We start from the raw sequence: 17,350 nt of genomic DNA on the forward strand, positions 1-17,350 counted from the left end.
TACATAAAGGAACATTTTTTTTCCTACTAGAGCTGTGCTTGAAAGCTAGAAGGAAATACCACATACTTAAGCTCCAACGCCAGATTCCTCCCTAATTCTGACATCTCTAAAGATGTGGTATCTGAACATCAGCTAAGATAGGTCAGAGAAAGAGTAGGACCTACACTGTTGCAAGAATTTGGGATTCTTCCTTAAAGTGTTGGATTTGCCCCTGCATGAAGCCACCAAAAATCTGCTTTCCCATCTAACAGGCAATGTGTGTGTCACAGATATTTGCAAGCATCCTCTCTCTTCTTCATGGGTGTACAACCTCTACTTGGCTTTCTACTTCCCTTGGGGCTTCCTTACCCATCCTTCTTGGAACCAGGAAAGAGAACAAGGAAAATGCTGTGTCAGAAATCACAGCTGTTCATCTCTCCCCATCTTCTCTGATGAAAAGGGAAAAGTGGGAATAAATATTGGTGGAAAAGCCTGTTCTATCTACTCTTATGGCAGAAACCTCAATCACAGCAACACTTTGTGTTTTCTTATAAGCTCATGATGGAGTTAAATGATTAAATGGTGACCTCAGTTTGCACAGAAAAGCAAAATTTAAAAAATCCAAGCTATGAAATCTTAAAAAAAAGAAAAGAAAAAAAAAAAAGGTATTTATGGTTCAAGTTCTACATCAAATCAGAGTATATTCTGAGAAGGTGGTATGACAAGGGCCAAGAAAACTTAAACATTAGTTTGCCTACCAAATCTCAACATTCTTAGGTCAATGTGGTGAAGAGTGGAATTACTTGTGATGTTTGAAAACATGTTTTTGATTGTGCTCCTCTCCCTTAGTTGCAGGGCACTGTCTACTCCTGTTTTCTTCCAGCAAGTCAACCCAACTGCCAGCACACAATTCCCAGATTATTTCCAGAGTGCTACTGCAGAGTGTGGCCTGCACCAAGAAAGGCAGGGAGCTCTGTGATGTAAGAATGCAGTTACTGAAAGCATCAGGAGAGAATGTTGACTACATTGATAACAGAGGTCTTATTTCCTTTCCTGTCAGTTCCCAAAGCTCAGCCAGAATACTTCACTTTCTCACTTTGCCTAACCAGACCATGATTTTGCAGTTGTTCATGAAACTACCTATCAACATTGAAACAATTCTGACAGCAAAGTCTTTAAACTCACCTCCATTGGCTCTTCTCCCCCTTTGGTTTGATTGTCACCCACCTCTCCACTCTCATAATTGCTGCTCTTCTCAACCCACAATTCAGATTTCTCTACAGTCAGACGTAGCTGGTCAAGATCAGCCTTGATTTGCTTGTAGTTATCCACATCTTGATTGGACACCAGCAACTGAACCTGGAAATGGAGAAAATTGTAAAGCTGTTACAGCAGTAGCACCAGCACTTATGGCTGGGTAATTTGCTTGACAGTTCCCATTCTAAGCCTCTCTTTCCTTGCCTTGTGCAACCTTCCCTGTGCAATTGAAATGTGGCACACACAGGCTTTTAGCCCCCATTCATCACAAACCTTTAGCAGAGCCAGAGGCTGTAGTTGCCCAAAACAAGATAGTTACAGCATTCACAGCATCCTCTCACCTTCCTGAATACACTGCAAAACATACTCACATGTACAGGCTCCTGGGTTCTGTGCAGAGTGAGCTCTGATGCACTTATCATGAGCCTCATGGCATTAAACAATACAGTTACACACTATTAAAGCAATAGTTAGAAAAAGCTACTGCAGGCATCCAAAGAAAAGTCAGAATGGCCAGCAATTTTAATGATCTCCTATACCACTGTAATCAAATATTGAAAAATTTTAGGCCAGCTTAGAAAAATTTCTGTGAATATATCTGGCAATCTGACTTTCAGGTTCATGGAATTTTTCACCATCTGAGTGGTTGCCACTTACTAAGATTAATCTCATTTTTTCCTTTTTCTGTACTGCTCAAATGATCTGGGATTTTTCACCGTTATGTTTTCACTGTTATGTTGATTTAGCATGACCTACACATTTTCTTTCTTTGTAATGCTCTCTGTTCTCCCAAGATTATTAATGAAGATAATATGCCAAAAAAATACCAGCAATCTTTACAGTAAATTAATAAACACTATTAAGAAATCATACTCATGTAAAAGATTAAGGTCACTGACAGCATTTATAGGGATGTTGTTTTTAAAACCACATTACATCCAGGCAAATATTCACTATTTTGTAATATAAAGTTTTCATCATAATCATCTCTGTTGGCTTGGCAAAACCTTGTTATTTTACAGAATTTATGAATGCTGCTCAGCTGCAGGCATTCTTATTCCACGTGCTCTACAGCCTTTTTTGTTTATTTCTCCATTAGCCTTTTCCATCCTTCACAAAAACACGTTAAGCAACTCAGCCCTTGCTTACCTGGGAATAACAGCTATTTATGCAACTAACCAGCACAGCCTAACTTTAAATACCTGGTGGGAGGCTATTATGCTGCACAACAAAAACATTAAACAAAAGCTTTTCAGGTCTTTATCATTCATCTGTTTCCACAGGAGAAAAACGTCCCCACCTTACATAACGATGAGACAAACGCTCCCCAGCTCCTGAAATAAGCATCAGATGTTCTTATCAACATATGTTAGAAAGGGTTACGTAACACAGGCATCTCTGTCATGCAGCCCCATGACATCAGATCTCCCCATCCTAATCCATGGACACATGGAGCCTGCACATGCACCGTTACCAGAGGGACAGAGTGCAAGCTGAAAACAGGCTTGGCTCTATCCCTGCCTTCCTGCTCTATCAGGCAGGGGAGCCCCGTGTAAAGACACCTCAAATAGAATTAGAGGCACCAGGTGAATGACAAAATAACAATACCCAGCCTAAGCGGCTCTGAAGACAGGGAAGTCTCACTGCTGACACGGGGACACTGCTTGCCAAACATGAGGCACTGGCTCTGTCCCTGAGGGATCCCTGCAAGAGGCTCACCATGGATCTGTGTTTTCCCTAATGGGTGCAGTGCCAGAAATAAGAATTTCTGGGAGCACAAAACTATCACATACACCAGCACATATGGCCAAAGAAGTCTGCTGATACTTGTTCTCTGAGCAAATAACACTGTCATGCAACAAACAGCAATTTCAATAGCAGAGCAGCCTTTGGAAAATTTGGCAAGCCCTGCATTCAGTTTCCTGGGCTAGCACTCAGCCCATCCATACCTGTTTGAATGCTTGCAGAACTTCTGCTCTCTGGCTGAAGTGCTTGAACAGCAGGTGCAGGGCCCCTGAGAGCAGCGGAGGGTAGTCGTGCATAATGAGGTGAATGAGGACCCGTAAAAAGGTTCTGCCCCCTTCATCATCAAGCTGAACTGCATTCTTCTCCTTTCTGCAACAGAAATGGGGAAAAAATGACCAAATAAAGTGAAGAAATTAAGAAAAAATAAAAGCTCTTGAGATAAATATGCCTCTATACACAATCTTCACTTGATTGTCACAGCTCTTAAAATCAAATCAGACATGCTACAGGAAGAAAATTATGACTTTTACATATTTTATAAGGACTTCTATCCTACAGTTGTTGCAGCAGTCTTGTAGCAGAATGGACACTATGGAGCAGAACTAAGTATCTATGAAATGTATCAAACTTTGTGATTAAAATCTATGTTGTAAAAGCATTCATTTATGTCGTGGATAAATTGAGCCAGGCTCTTCCCCAATCCAAATCAAATGAAGTAACTGCATTTCATCAGAGATTACTTTGACCCTTTCCTTTTCACTTCTTCCCTTTTCAGTTGCTATTAAAATTTCATTTAAGAAAAAATAAGATCAAAAATAGCAATAATTGCCAAAAGCATCATATTTCTGGAATCATATTCATAAAGTGGAACAGCAGAAAGCAGATTTACACTTAACATATCAAAGCAGAAATAATGTTTCCAAGAAACCATTCGGTCTCTCTGTTCATTTTAAAGATGCAGATGCCAAGGGCTGTGTGTTGTTTTACATCATGGGAGTTCAGGAGAGGCCTGGAGGCATTGCTTGTGCTGGTAAAGATTGAAAATGCATGAGGGACTGAGAGAGGAAAGATCACAGTGCCCACATTGCAAATCCTTATCCTTAGCTCCAAGAAAAACTTTAAAGTCTGTGGCCTTGTCTAAATGGAATTAATTTTTACTGGTATAATTATAATTATACCCATAAAATTAAACCAATATAGTGATAATGGTAATAACTCTCCAGTGTGTTTTCCATGGGTTATTTTTTTCTGTTCACAGCATATCAGAAATCCCATCCAAAACTCTGCAAGCATAAATTGTGATCTACAGGCCTCTGGTGGACCAGGAGATCATGGCAAGTGGTCCACTCCTGATCTGAGGGGTCACAGGAGAGATTACTGTTGGCATGATTTTCCCAAGGAGTTTGAACACCAACTGCAATGGCAACAGGTCATGTGCTCTGTGAGAAATACTCAGGGTCAACAGCAAGCTGCTGATCCAGGAAATTTGGGGCTGTAGCCATAAGACACACTGGAAAAGAGTGTTTTTTCAACACCAATGTGAGGCATTATAAGATAAACAGAAAATTAGTGTGGTATAGCCCAATACACCTGTACACCATTCCCCAGCTGCCTTTGGGAGCACAACAAAAACTTTCTACCAACTCTCTTACAATGAAGAGGGTGGTCACAGCCAATCCCACAGCCATCCAGGCCAGCTGGGCTGTTTGCTTGATTGAAATCCAGGTCTTTCCTGGCACATTTCTGTTCAAGTATGGCTTATGCAATTAACAAGCAGGCAAAGGAAGAGAAAGGGCTATAAAAATAAGCACAGAATAAACAGATTGGCCATGAGAAATATTGACATGGACAAAAAAATACATAAATAAACACAGAGGTAAAATTTCAGAGAATATACCTGCCAGCAAACATGGTTTCAGCCTGAGCTGCAATTTCATCTATGTCAGGAACAATTGCTGGGGAAAAAAAAAGAAGAAAATAAAAATTTAAAAATCCAATGATCATCATCTAAACTGCACAGCAAAATGGAATTCTGTTCCTCTTTAAAGCAGATGGTAATAAGTAAAGTCTTAACTAGTCATTACCTAACTATGCAAAATTTGCTTTCTGCAAAAGTAGCAGAGAACAAACAGGAGATAAAGCAGAGTTAAACTGTGTATCACTATTCCTGAGGAAGAGAATTGTAGTGATGAACCAAAGCCACATGGTGCTGGAGCTGTACTAGCCACCAGTATTAGCCCACAAATGACACAAGTTGTTAAACTTTTAAATTTTTTCTTACATGACCCAACCCCAAAGCAAATATGTGAACTTTAGACTGTTAACCATAAACCCAGTTATTTACCACACCATCATTTTGTTTTAGAATGGCTTTAATATAACTTATTACTTATGACTTTAGTGTCCCTGTACTATACATATGCTCACCTCCAACTAGAGCAATTCTCCCCTAAAAGCAGGTGTTCACACAGACCTTTTGAGCACTTCTGTGTGCATGGGAAGGCTCCCTGGAAAGCCAAATCATTCCTGTACCACGTTCACCTCACTTAAACCTGTCCTCATCCATCCCAAATCATTCTCCACTTGTCACCATGCAGTGGGGAAAAAGGAATTACCTTTTTGTTAGGGTAGGATAGGCCAGCAAAAAAATATTTGTGCAGTTCCTTAGAATTTTTTTTTTTTTTTCACAAGCTTTTCTACTTGCAGCAGCCTGTATCTTTCTGCTGCAGTTGAGCTCAGTGTTTGCAGTCACCTACCCAGAATTACTTTGCACTGAAAGAAAATAGCAAGGTTTACCTGAGGCGGTCCCTGGTGTGTCAGGTGGGGATGATGTAGAGCAGTCAACATTTTCAGTGTTTTCTCCAAACTCTCTTTTATAGATAGACAGCATGTAGGATATTCTGTAGTCCAGTCTAACACTGAGAATAAACTACAAGAAAAAAAAAAAGTGAAGTAAATTAATTTAAGCCCACTATGAAAAAACAATCCATTACATTCACCAGTTTTCTGTGATTCTTTTCTTTACCCTGCCCATCCTGAGACATGTTGAACTCTGCCCTATGGATTACTGAGTACCACTGGTGTGATCAGGGGCTCCAACACTGCCTTATCCTCACTGCCTGTGAGGCAGATCAGAATCTTCAAACCCACACTGACATCAATTATTTCATATTTCAGCTGGACTTCCAGTGCCCCATGGAGTGGAATAGAGAGCAAGCACAACAGGCTCAAGGCTTACCCTCTCAGATGCCTGAAAAATGCCTTTTTGTTCCTCAGCTGTGAAACTGGAAACTCATACAGGAAAAATCCTAATTCAGACGTGGAAGTGCTGTTTTTATATTGGAATAGTGAGGAAAATAACTAGGCTGGAAGCATTAGTATTAAATTAAGAGCTGACACTTATACATATGGATGCTTCTTATCCACAGGAAACAAAAACACATAATCAAATATCTTTAAGATCATTTAACATATTTTACAATCAGTGGGGATGAAAGACATGCTGAGTTTCCAGGGCTGACAGGTGATCTGAAAGGTGACTTAGCAAATGGTGGCAACCTGTTTCTCTGATCTACAGCTAAAGCCAAACATGCTTCCCAGACCCACTGTAATAGGATTTGTCTATTTTGGTTCCATGATTAAGTTGCCCCAGAATTGTACAAGCAAGATTTTTAAAAATAAAAATTTCCCAAGTCCATGCATAGTCGACTAAGTCTATCAGACCATCTGTTTAATTCTGGCTGAGGGCAGAATAGAAATTGTAAGTTAAAAAGTCTTTACTTAAAGCAATAGGAAGATATGTTGAGAATTAAATTACTATAAACTGAAATATTTCTGAGAATAGAACAGCTTTAATCACCATTGTACTTGCTCTGCCTGTTAGTACAATAAAATATTCTTACTCGCCTTTGAGACTAATAACACAGTAATGAAAGGTAACATGATTTAAATTAATCCTTCTTCATTGCATTTTAAACAAAACTGAATTATTTTGTATTTCTTGTGGGTGAGGACCATATTTATGCACATTTACTGGGATTCACCCAGCATATGACAACTTGCTTATCTGAAGTAATTTGACCATGTGACTAATTCTTAACTAACAAACCACAGATTTAGTAAGAAATTAGGACTAAGTGCTCTTAAATCCTGAGTGCTCTTGCAATGAATGTGCTGTGAAAAAGGAAAGGATGAGACAAAATGTGATTCCCTTAGGGAATGCACAGGACAATGTCCTCGAATCATCCTCCTAGGCATTGATCAGTAAAGCAGGACAGTATGGAGAGAAATTCAGTCATAAAAACAAGGAAAAAGAAAAACAATACACATGAATCATATAATTTCCTAACACTCTGTCTTGCACTATAAGTTTTAAAGTAAATGAGGCCTGGAACCAAAGAATGCAATATTGAGTATATTCTAACAATTGATTGACTTTCAGATGGCAAGTAATTAGAGTCCTCTAAATAATTTATGAGCAGTCAGAACAAATGGAATCCTTCAGAACTGGCATTGGTACCAAAAAATCCAGAGAATTTACAGAAGACACTGAAACATTCCTTCAGGGCCCAACCATTGCAGAAACTGGGATTCGAGACACAGAGCAAGCGTGAGCCACTTCACTTATTAACAGCACAAAGTGAAATCTGCACCTCAGGAGGCAGGCTGGTGTCACACAGCTTGTCAGGTCAGCTGGGAGAAAATCACACAGCCCACAGACTGTTCTCAGCCCAACAGTGGAAGTCTGAAATGCATTAAATGCAATGCAAAAATGCACAGCCTCGCACAACTTCAGTGGGGCCAGGGCCAATTCTGCACTTTATCCAACTGCTGCAACAGAGGGGTCAAATGCTTAAATCAAGCAACCACCCCAGTGTTAAATGAGTGTGGAAGAAACTGGAAACACACTGTCTTCAGGAAACATTAGTGAGGCAATTAGAGGACAAGTTCTCTCATTGCAGAGCTACAGTGAGAAAGTTTCTGAGTTTCTGCAGCATCGTGTTCCTTCAAAAGTGAAGTTGGTACAACAGGGTGAGGACCACAACTGTACAGTTGTTCACACAAGACTATCCTTCTTCATATCAAGGAGTTATTTCTACAATGAGCAGCCCAGTGAATAGTAAGAATGTAGGTAACAGAACTAGCCACTAAGTGAGTAAAGAACTGTGAAATGACTGCTGTGTAATATGCCACCCCTCATTATTACCTGCAGAATCTCAATGATTTTCAATTTGGTGTCCATTACAATCACATCTTCACTGTCTGCAGTGCTGGCTTGCTTGCTTGGGTGAATGCTTGGCTGTATGTCAGGGGTACTGATGGGAAACACAGACCCTCTGCTCAGCACCATTTGGGTCATCATCTCTCCTACCCCATGGATGGTCCTCATGACGTTGTTCCCTGTGCATTAAACAAAAACACAGACATATTTCCTAGGATTAAAGCAAATTTACAACACTATATATCACACACACACCTTTGCTGTCAAACCCCTTTTCAGTCTCAAGAGGCATATTGAAAAAGAAGCCCTCAGTTCCTGAGTTCATTCAAATTACCCAATTAGGCAAAAATTTTTCTACACTGATTTTCCAAGATATCAATTCTTACAGGTCAACAGATGGTAAGTATGCCAAAATATTTCCAGAGTTCTGTCAACATGTTCAACAAATGATAAAAAGTAGAACTAAAGATATCTCACCCATTCCTTTGCCTGAAGGTGTATTATCCACAACGAAGATAATTTCTTAAAGAAGTTTGTTTAACCTCATGTTAAGAATATTTGCAAACTAAGTGTTGCATACCCAATATTATAGATCATCCCTAGGCAAGCAATTCCAGTACCTGACTATGTTTATCATTAGAAGACTTTTACTGGTATTTTATTAATGCCATCTATTGCTGCAATTTGGAGACACATGGGAGGAGTTTTATAAATCACATTGAAAGAGAGTAAAGAGATAAGGTTGTGCCTTATGATGAGGTTGAGTCTGAATAATCTCTTTGTATGGTTCAAATGACAGGCCACAACCTAAACCCAACTGACACAACCAGCCAAAAATTCCCCTTCAAAAAAAAGTCCCAGAAGAATGCCAGGCTTGAATGCTGTCCTGAAAGTCAAACTGGTATTAGTAATCACAGTGCCTTTTGTAAGTTATTCATGAGGGAAAAAATTATTTTACACTTACATGGTGAAACCTTTATCCAGGTTGCAACGGTGTACTGCAAAATCTACCAAGAAATACCATCTGTTCCCACAGCTACTGGGACCAGATTATACTGGATTTTATAGTGAATTTTGATGGGAAAAGCATCTCAGTCAATCAGTGACTTCCTTGCAAAGGTGGGACAAGAAAGCATAAGAATATCATGCTACCTACCTACATGAATTGCAAAGAGGGGAAGGGAAAGGGAAAGGGAAAGGGAAAGGGAAAGGGAAAGGGAAAGGGAAAGGGAAAGGGAAAGGGAAAGGGAAAAACTCTTCACAGGAAGAGTTCCAGGACCTAGGCTATACTAAAGGCAAAGAAAAGACTGAAGTTCTTGTCTGTCCTTTACAACACTTTAATCACCATGCCATGGCCAAGCTCTGCTCACACTGAAGAAAACCTCTTCCCAGATAATATGCTGTAAAAAGCCAAGGCTGGATTTTATTTTGTTGGCAAAATCCTCCTCTTACCCTTCTTTCTTCAATCCATATAGCTCAACTACAATGTGTATGGAAAGAGGATGCCTTTAGCCCTGGCTTTAAAAGGGAGACTCTCAAAGAAGGTGCTTTTTCAAAGTGAATGAGGCAGATTAGTGTCAGGTTTGAGGTCCCATTCAGCATTTGGTCTGGTGTGCAATTGCTCTGATTCAGTCTTTTGAAAGTAATACTTCAAGTCCCTACAAAAGAGAGGGGGGAAATGTACTTCTGATTTTGCATGATTAGGAAAAAAAGCCCTAGAAGTCAAACTACAGGCTGGATCCTTCAAATAAGGCAGGCACAGAAAGTTCTAACTGCTTACACAGGCATAAAGCAAATTAAATCATCACAAATACCCTTCAAGACACAAAAGGAAAATGGTGTGTTTTGTTTTCAAATTAAGCAAAACAGTGTGGGAATAATATGGGATGGATATCCCTCTCCCACTCCCCAACTCCTTTCTCCCAGTATGCTAAACAAGGATTGTTATTGAATTTTTACTCATCTATTCAGTTTAAAGCTAACAAAAAAGTTTTAACAAGATATCAGATAACATCTTGGGTGGTCCTCATATTCCTGGAAAAAGAAAGCTGGGCTTTTGCCCAGACTATATCTTACTTCTTTCTCAGCTATTATTGGGGTGATGCAGAGGCATGGCAGAGAATGAGATTCAATTCCTCCCATGAAAGAAAAATTAGTCACTGTCTCTGCATTTCAGGACAACCTCCTCTAGGAAGGACAGTGAGAGGCCTGCAAGAGCAAAGACTCTGTGACACTCAGGTAATGTGATACTGGAAACTAGAAAAGCATCTAGGAAATAAAAAGAAATGAGGTGACTGCTGTCCTTTCCTGTTACCCACAGAACAGCAGTGGTCAAAGGTGGCACAAACCAGTGAGAGGCAGCTATGAGGCTGCTTCCCAATGGCATCAGTATTATGTATAAACCCTCTGCCCACAGTATTCCTTCACTATTGACCTTAATGCAACTGATCTCAAAAGACAGAGGTGGGAAAGTGAAGGAGGATTAAGGTGGTACTTATTAGCCCTGCCATTTCAAACAGCATTTCATTAATGCATAGGAAAGGATTTTAGTTAGAGAAAATCTACTTAATCCAGTTCAGTACTTACAGCTGAAATAGGTAGTGATTCAATATTGCATTATTTGTGTCAATAACATCAGGGAGACAAGGTGTCATCTTGGAAAACTTTTTAATCAACTGCCTGATGCTGACTATGATTTTCAGTTAATTCAGAGCAGGCTTCAAGAGAACATTCCCAGAGTTAAAATGCTGCAGCAACTGGAGCAATCCAGCATTTATTTTCAAGAAAAGTAATTCAACAATGTTTTGCAGGGTGCTGAGAATGTGCAACCCTCACCAAGGAGCAGACAGCAGTCAAGCAAAACATTCATGGATGGCAGTGAAGCAGCTGATGTCTCAACACTGAGATGAGCTACTCTGTGAGAGAAGCCATGGAGATATTTCACATACATAAGGAGTGGGCAGCAGCTTTTCTTCCAAAAGATGCCCCAGTAATCAGCACTGGTGATGCTCAGTGCTGTCTGCCCAGCCTTGGAAGCCTGGACTGTGTTAAGCATGGATTTAAATCAGTCAGCCACAAGCAGGAGGGGCCAGCAGCAGTCTTGCTTTAACATGGATGTCCCAGCAGGGAAGGGTGTGCTTCCCTGAGGTAAGGCACACAGGAAGGTTACTGCAGCTTAAAAAGGGACTGGCTCTATCAGCTAAGCCTGCAACAAAGCAAGACAAAATACACTGGCTCAATAAAAAAGATTTAAGTTCTTTGTACATGTTCACAATGACTAAAATAAGGGAGCTCTGATCTTAGTCACATCTCCAAAGTGCTTCCTGAATACCAATGACCAAGGAAAAATTAACTTACTGCCTCAGCTAGTTAACTGAGATAAATCAGGAGAGAGAGCAAGTAGATGTGAACCCTGATAACTTTTATGTGCACTTTGCTAGAGATAAGTGAAAAGAAGCCTGAGCTGTGCCTCCATATGGTACTGCCACCCTTAACCTGCTGACCTCATCTTTGGCTGTTTTCTTTAAGGTCAAGGTAATAACATTTATTTATGGCTGTGAAGCATGGCAGGGAGAGAACAGTCCTTGCAGTGTTGTGAGGTGCTAATGTGTGCAACCAACCACTTCTCTCAGCAGCAACGTGCTGCAGAAGAGCTCAGAGCCGTGACTGACCAGCAGAGGAAAAGAACACAAGGAAATCTCCTTGAATCTTTTTGCAATTTTCCCTCCTCTGTTCCTCCCTCTGCCAAGACAAGTCAGATGCCAAAAGCCTTCCATAAGAAATGTCCTCTATTGAATGCACAGTCTCAACAAGATTAGTCCATGGAAGAGTGAATTCACTATGCACAAGTGGTAATTTAAAGAAGCTGCAGATTGACAGACGCTGAAAGAAGAAGAAAGAAGTGAATGCTTGTCATGTTTTGAATAGACAACTGTGCATCTCCTTTTCATTACTTTTTATTACAGTGATCACAACTTCCTAATGAGTATCAGTTTCTGTCACAAAACTGTAGCACATAATCTTATACAATTTGGCACGATTGACAACACAGCGGCCTCTCTGAGAAGAAAGGCTTTTCAGAGGAGTCAATTATGGGGAAAAAAATAACAACCACCCAAGTAATCGAAACAGTGGATAATTTGACACTTCATTTTCTACATAAACATATTTTCTTGATAAGTCATTTACTGGTTGCAAAAATTCTAAAAGCAGAATATAAAAGTAAACAACAATCTGCTATGCAATACAGTATGGATGATAAGTGACAAAATACCATATTCAGTAAGAAAAACAACTGCCAGAGGCAGCTGGCAATTCATGCCTTTTCTTCCAATTGTTCCCAGCCCATTGCTATGGAGCATCCTCAGTTTGCTCTTCAGGACCCACAGAATTTTGGGTATTTCACACACAGTGCAGAGAACCATGCAGAAGCTGAGGATGAATAGTCAGTGGAAGACTCAAAGAGTGGCAGATCCCCTTAGAGCCAGCAATCTTCTGCTCCACAGGAATCCCCAAGATGCCAGGGAACCAACATGCAGCTTTGTTTATTTAAAAATTACTTTTAAGCACCTGATCTGGTCCCTAGTTGCCATGGGCAGACAGAGCCTCCTCTTACTGTCATTGCTGTTCAGTCTTCAACACAGAGGGATGAAAGATGGATTCCTGGGACTCAGTTTTGAAAACTGCTCAACCATTTCAAGCTTCAAGAGTTTCCCACAGTGCTCATCTCCCTACACAGAAATTTTTTAAGTGCTCATATTTTCATCATGATTTTAACACTCAGCAGCTTTCATTAGGGGCTGGTCCAGTTGGATGCTCAATGTTTCTGGAGACTAAGTACCTAAATGGGAGTTAGAGAATCACAGACTGGTTTGAGTTTAAGGGACCTTAAAGACTACCCAGTTCCAACCCCTTTGCCATGGAAAGGGACACCTTCCACCAGGTTTCTCAGAGCCCCATCCAGCTTTGCCTTGGACAATTTCAGGAATGAGGCAGCCACAAGCTTCTCTGGGAAACCTGTGCCAGGGTCTCACCACCCTCACAGGGAACAATTTCTTCCTGATAGTCTGTCTAAACCTCCTCTGTGCCAGTCTGAAGCCATGCTTCTTGTCCTGTCACTTCATGCCCTTGGAGTAAATAGTCCCTCTCCATCTTTCTTGTAGGTTCCCTTCAGGTACTGAAAGGTCTGATCAGACCTTCAGGAAATCTGTTAATGACCAGAAAAAACAAAGGTATGTGCATCCACTACCCCAACAACATTCATTAACCTGCCCATAAAAATCAAATATATTATTCAATCTTGCTTACAAATAAAAGAGGAGGTAGGAGGAAGAAATCAAAGGTTTTATAAAAATAACAGTTCTCACATGGTCTATGTAGTTATTAAGTTATATAAACTCTGATGCCATCAAACCTGAGCATGCTTTTGATTAGGACACTGATACTCCAGCCAAAACCAGCACACAGGACCTTGTCCCAACCCATGTGTCAGTACAGGTGCATTTAACCAGGTTTTATGGCAGTATTCACAACAGCAACACTCCAAATATCATTGGCTTTAGGGATTTCAGTGAGATTTATGCTATTGCTCCACCAAAAGCTTCCCAAAGAAAGCTTCAGTGCCATCTTAAAGCACAAAACACCATCAGTCCTTGGGGATCCTCTGTCAGGGAACCAGGTGTACAGCAATGTCCAAATACCAAGGGCAAGATTAAGAATGCAATGGCAGCTTTAGCTCTAAATTTCTTTGCTGATTTGGCTACATTGCTTCATGCAAGTTAATTTTTCTTCATGAAAAGTTACAGCCATTTTAAGGACATATAATAACAACACTTCACTACCTAAAGGAACACATTTTATTTTAAACCATTTAGAGGTATATATTATTTGCCAGAAGCATTAAAGCCTTACAGCTCTGCTTGTGAAAGAGGTATTAATTTTTACAGTTTTTCTACAGAATTCATTCATAAAGACTTCAGAACCTACCATAAACAGGCCAAGAATCACACTTTATGTCTTCAATAAACCATTTTTCATCACTCAATAACTAGCTGACCTCAGGTAAGGCTTACAGAAAACCTAATGCCTGGCATTAAGGACACATGGTGAGGTATCACTTCCATATTTTATAGTCCTCAGAAGTAATGAGGCAAAACAAAGGAAAAAAAAAAAACTTATAATATGCCATGCACACACATTTGCCACCCAGCCCCTGAGTGAACCTGGTCACTCCAGCCTCCACTTCACCAAAGCACATCCACAAACCCTCCCCTTTTATATACAAACTCTCAGCAGCCCAGCCATGGTGAAACTCCACCAAACTTCACCTTCTCCTGACATTCTGCAGGTTCTGGGCTTTTTGCCTCTCCCCAAAACCTCAAAGCAGAGTCAAGCATGGCTTTCATGCCATGGACATTAGTCCAAGGAAAAAAAATACATACATCAGCATGCTGGCCTTGTGGGTAAAAAGCACCATGGGAATCAAGCCTCCTAGCTGAGTTACATGTGCAAGACAGATATTGATTCCTAGAAGAGCAATGGTTTCTGGAATCCCACTAATGCATGGGTCTTATAATGAGGGAAAGAGAAATGGTTCATGCCACAGAATTAAGCTCTCAGACTGACCTCCCCTTTGGGCTGGCAATACTCTGCACTGAACAGCAGTTTCTTTTCTGTGGGTATCTGTGACTAACACAGTTAACTTTCCTTTTTCCTCTTATATCCTTTCTTTTCTTGTAAATTGCTGGTATAAATTATTGCTCCAGTCTGCCAGGCAGCAACTGCCTCATTAGCCCTGCTAACTCAAAGTATGCCTCAAAAAGATACTGCAAATTGTTAACTAGACAAAAGTGCAGGTAACAGACATGGATGCAGGGTGAGAAACAGCAGACTAATTTCTGCTAGTCCTGGATGAAATCTGCTCCTTCATGGACACAGAGGACCCATAAAGACCACAGAAGAGGCAGGTGCAGCTTTATTCTCAACTCTCAGTGGCCTCACTGGTGCTTCCAGTCACTGTGTACCTCTACTTGCAGCCAAAAGGGCTGGAAGAAAATGTGACCTAAATGGAGCTGAGGAGGCTCCTGGGCTGTGACACAGTGACAGAAGCCTGGACAAGTGTCCCCTTGGGGATAAGAACTCCTCTGCAGAGAGAAGGCAGCAGACCTCACCAGCACAGAAAAGTCCAGGAAAAGGCAAGACCTCCCCTGTTCTCCCCCTGGCAGGATGGAATCTTGTGTCCCTTGTGTCTGCAGGAGGAACACACCACCAAGATACAGACCCAGCTGAGATATCTGACCACAGCTGGAACAGGTAAAAAGAGCATCACCTCAAGCAGTTGTGGGCAACACATTTAAAGTGAGACTCAGAGGTGGGAGCAATTTAAGCTTATTATAGGCAGTTTTTAAAACCTGGTTCTTCCAAAAAGACTGAGCAAAGGAAACCAAAAGACTTCTGCTGATGGCAGCAGACACTGGCTCAGGAAAACTGTAGAGCTCCTGAGGGACAGGCACATTCTGCAGATAACCCAGGTCTGAACCACTGAGAGCTTTTTCAGCTGTTACCCAGCATTGTGAACTGCACCCCAAGACATATGGAGCTCAAATTCAAGGATGTGTTTCCTGGCATGTCATTATTGTCATTTCCAAACAACAGTAACTACACAGCACTGAGCTGCATGGCAAATGTGTAGCTTACCTGCTGCTACTACCATGGTGCTTCCCTTTTCAGACCTGACATATGCTGTAGTTGCATGGTTTGACTAAAATCAGCTGTTTGAAAAAGCAAATAGCTCCTAGAGAAAGATGTGCATTTTAATTCACAGAGAATAAATTAGCAGTATTGGACAAGGCAGATTGGCTCCTTACTCTGGAATGATACAGCAGGGTGCACTTACTAGGAAAGCAATGGCTTTACCTTTTAATTAAAACTGCAAGAGATTAAAATGTTCTTGAAAGGTGCCAGAATGACAGCACCACTAAATGAAATCCTCATTTTCTCCTTAAAAAAAAAAAAAATAAAAGCCTCTTTAGGACACAGGTAGTATATTTTGTATAACCCATATATTTTTTTAGAATCTAAAAAGGAAAAAAAAAGAAACAGAAAACAGCTTCAAATATCCACAAAAATAAATCCAAGTTAAGACACACACTGACTGAAACAAAAAAAGAAGGTGGTTGCAAGATTTTCAAGTCAATTCATTTTTAGGGTGCAATCTAGATAAGAAGCATTTCCAAAAATATTCATCCTTACTTTTTACAGGATCTTGTCTCATGTTTCTTAGCCAACTTTCTCCAATCTGTCTTCATGAAATAAGGTCACACATGAAAACTACATGCACATTAAATTTAATTCTGGCTAAAATATCTGACAGTGGCATTAAAATTAGGCTTTCTAGAGGAACTAAGGCTTAACATTCACAATAATGGAAAGATGAACAGGACAAGGGGGAATAGCTTCACACTGACAAGAGTAGGTTTAGATTGGATATTGGGAAGAAATTGTTTCCTGTGAGGGTAGGGAGGCCCTGGCACAGGTTTCTCAGAGCAGCTGTGGCTGCCCCATCCCTGGCAGTGTCCCAGGCCAGGCTGGATGGGGCTCTGAGCAACCTGGAATAGTGGAAGGTGTCCCTGCCCATGGCAGGGGGATGGGAATGAGATGATCTTCAAGGTTCCTTCCTTGCCATACTATGATTCTGTGTTTTTAGAATCCTTGCCAAACTAAAACAGAGAAGCCCATAGAAAACATCAAGGATTACCTCAACCACCAAGGTGTCTCCAAATTTAAGCAAAGGAGGAAAAAGGACATTTTAAGGTAAAAGGTTAATTAAGTCTTCATGCAACTTCCACTAAGCCTAAAAATACATCCCATTTTGCAGATTTGCCTCAACAGTTCAACACTTGTCATATATAATTCCTCACTTAACAAGTAGTTTTACTGAAGTAAGTGGGTGTACTTAAGAAATAAATATTAAACAAGAAGACTCAAGACTGCTGGTTGAAAATTTGGTTGTTTCAATTCTGAGGTGCACACCTTCAAGAAAGCTTTCCACAGCCAAGACTCACTACATTCTTCCAGCCATCATTAATATATTCCCCAAAATCCTGACTATAGTTTTTACAATGTGGACTAGTCAAACCAGTCAGGAAT

The 17,350-nt window shown here is 40.5% G+C and overlaps 1 protein-coding gene across 2 annotated transcripts in view; it reads right to left on the minus strand.

Moving 5' to 3' along the window:
- ITPR2 (inositol 1,4,5-trisphosphate receptor type 2) overlaps positions 1 to 17,350 on the minus strand; it is a 236,073-nt gene that overhangs the window by 137,255 nt on the left and 81,468 nt on the right. For both annotated transcript variants that reach the window (XM_056514148.1, XM_056514156.1), the window contains 5 exons: positions 8,189 to 8,382; positions 5,779 to 5,911; positions 4,880 to 4,937; positions 3,186 to 3,351; positions 1,165 to 1,338 (listed from right to left, as the gene is read on the minus strand). In XM_056514148.1, the coding sequence (XP_056370123.1) occupies positions 1,165 to 1,338; positions 3,186 to 3,351; positions 4,880 to 4,937; positions 5,779 to 5,911; positions 8,189 to 8,382 (725 nt within the window). The remainder of the gene's footprint in view (positions 1 to 1,164; positions 1,339 to 3,185; positions 3,352 to 4,879; positions 4,938 to 5,778; positions 5,912 to 8,188; positions 8,383 to 17,350) is intronic.

Source organism: Oenanthe melanoleuca, chromosome 1A (assembly GCF_029582105.1).
Source record: "Oenanthe melanoleuca isolate GR-GAL-2019-014 chromosome 1A, OMel1.0, whole genome shotgun sequence".
NCBI classification, from domain to species: Eukaryota; Metazoa; Chordata; class Aves; order Passeriformes; family Muscicapidae; genus Oenanthe; species Oenanthe melanoleuca.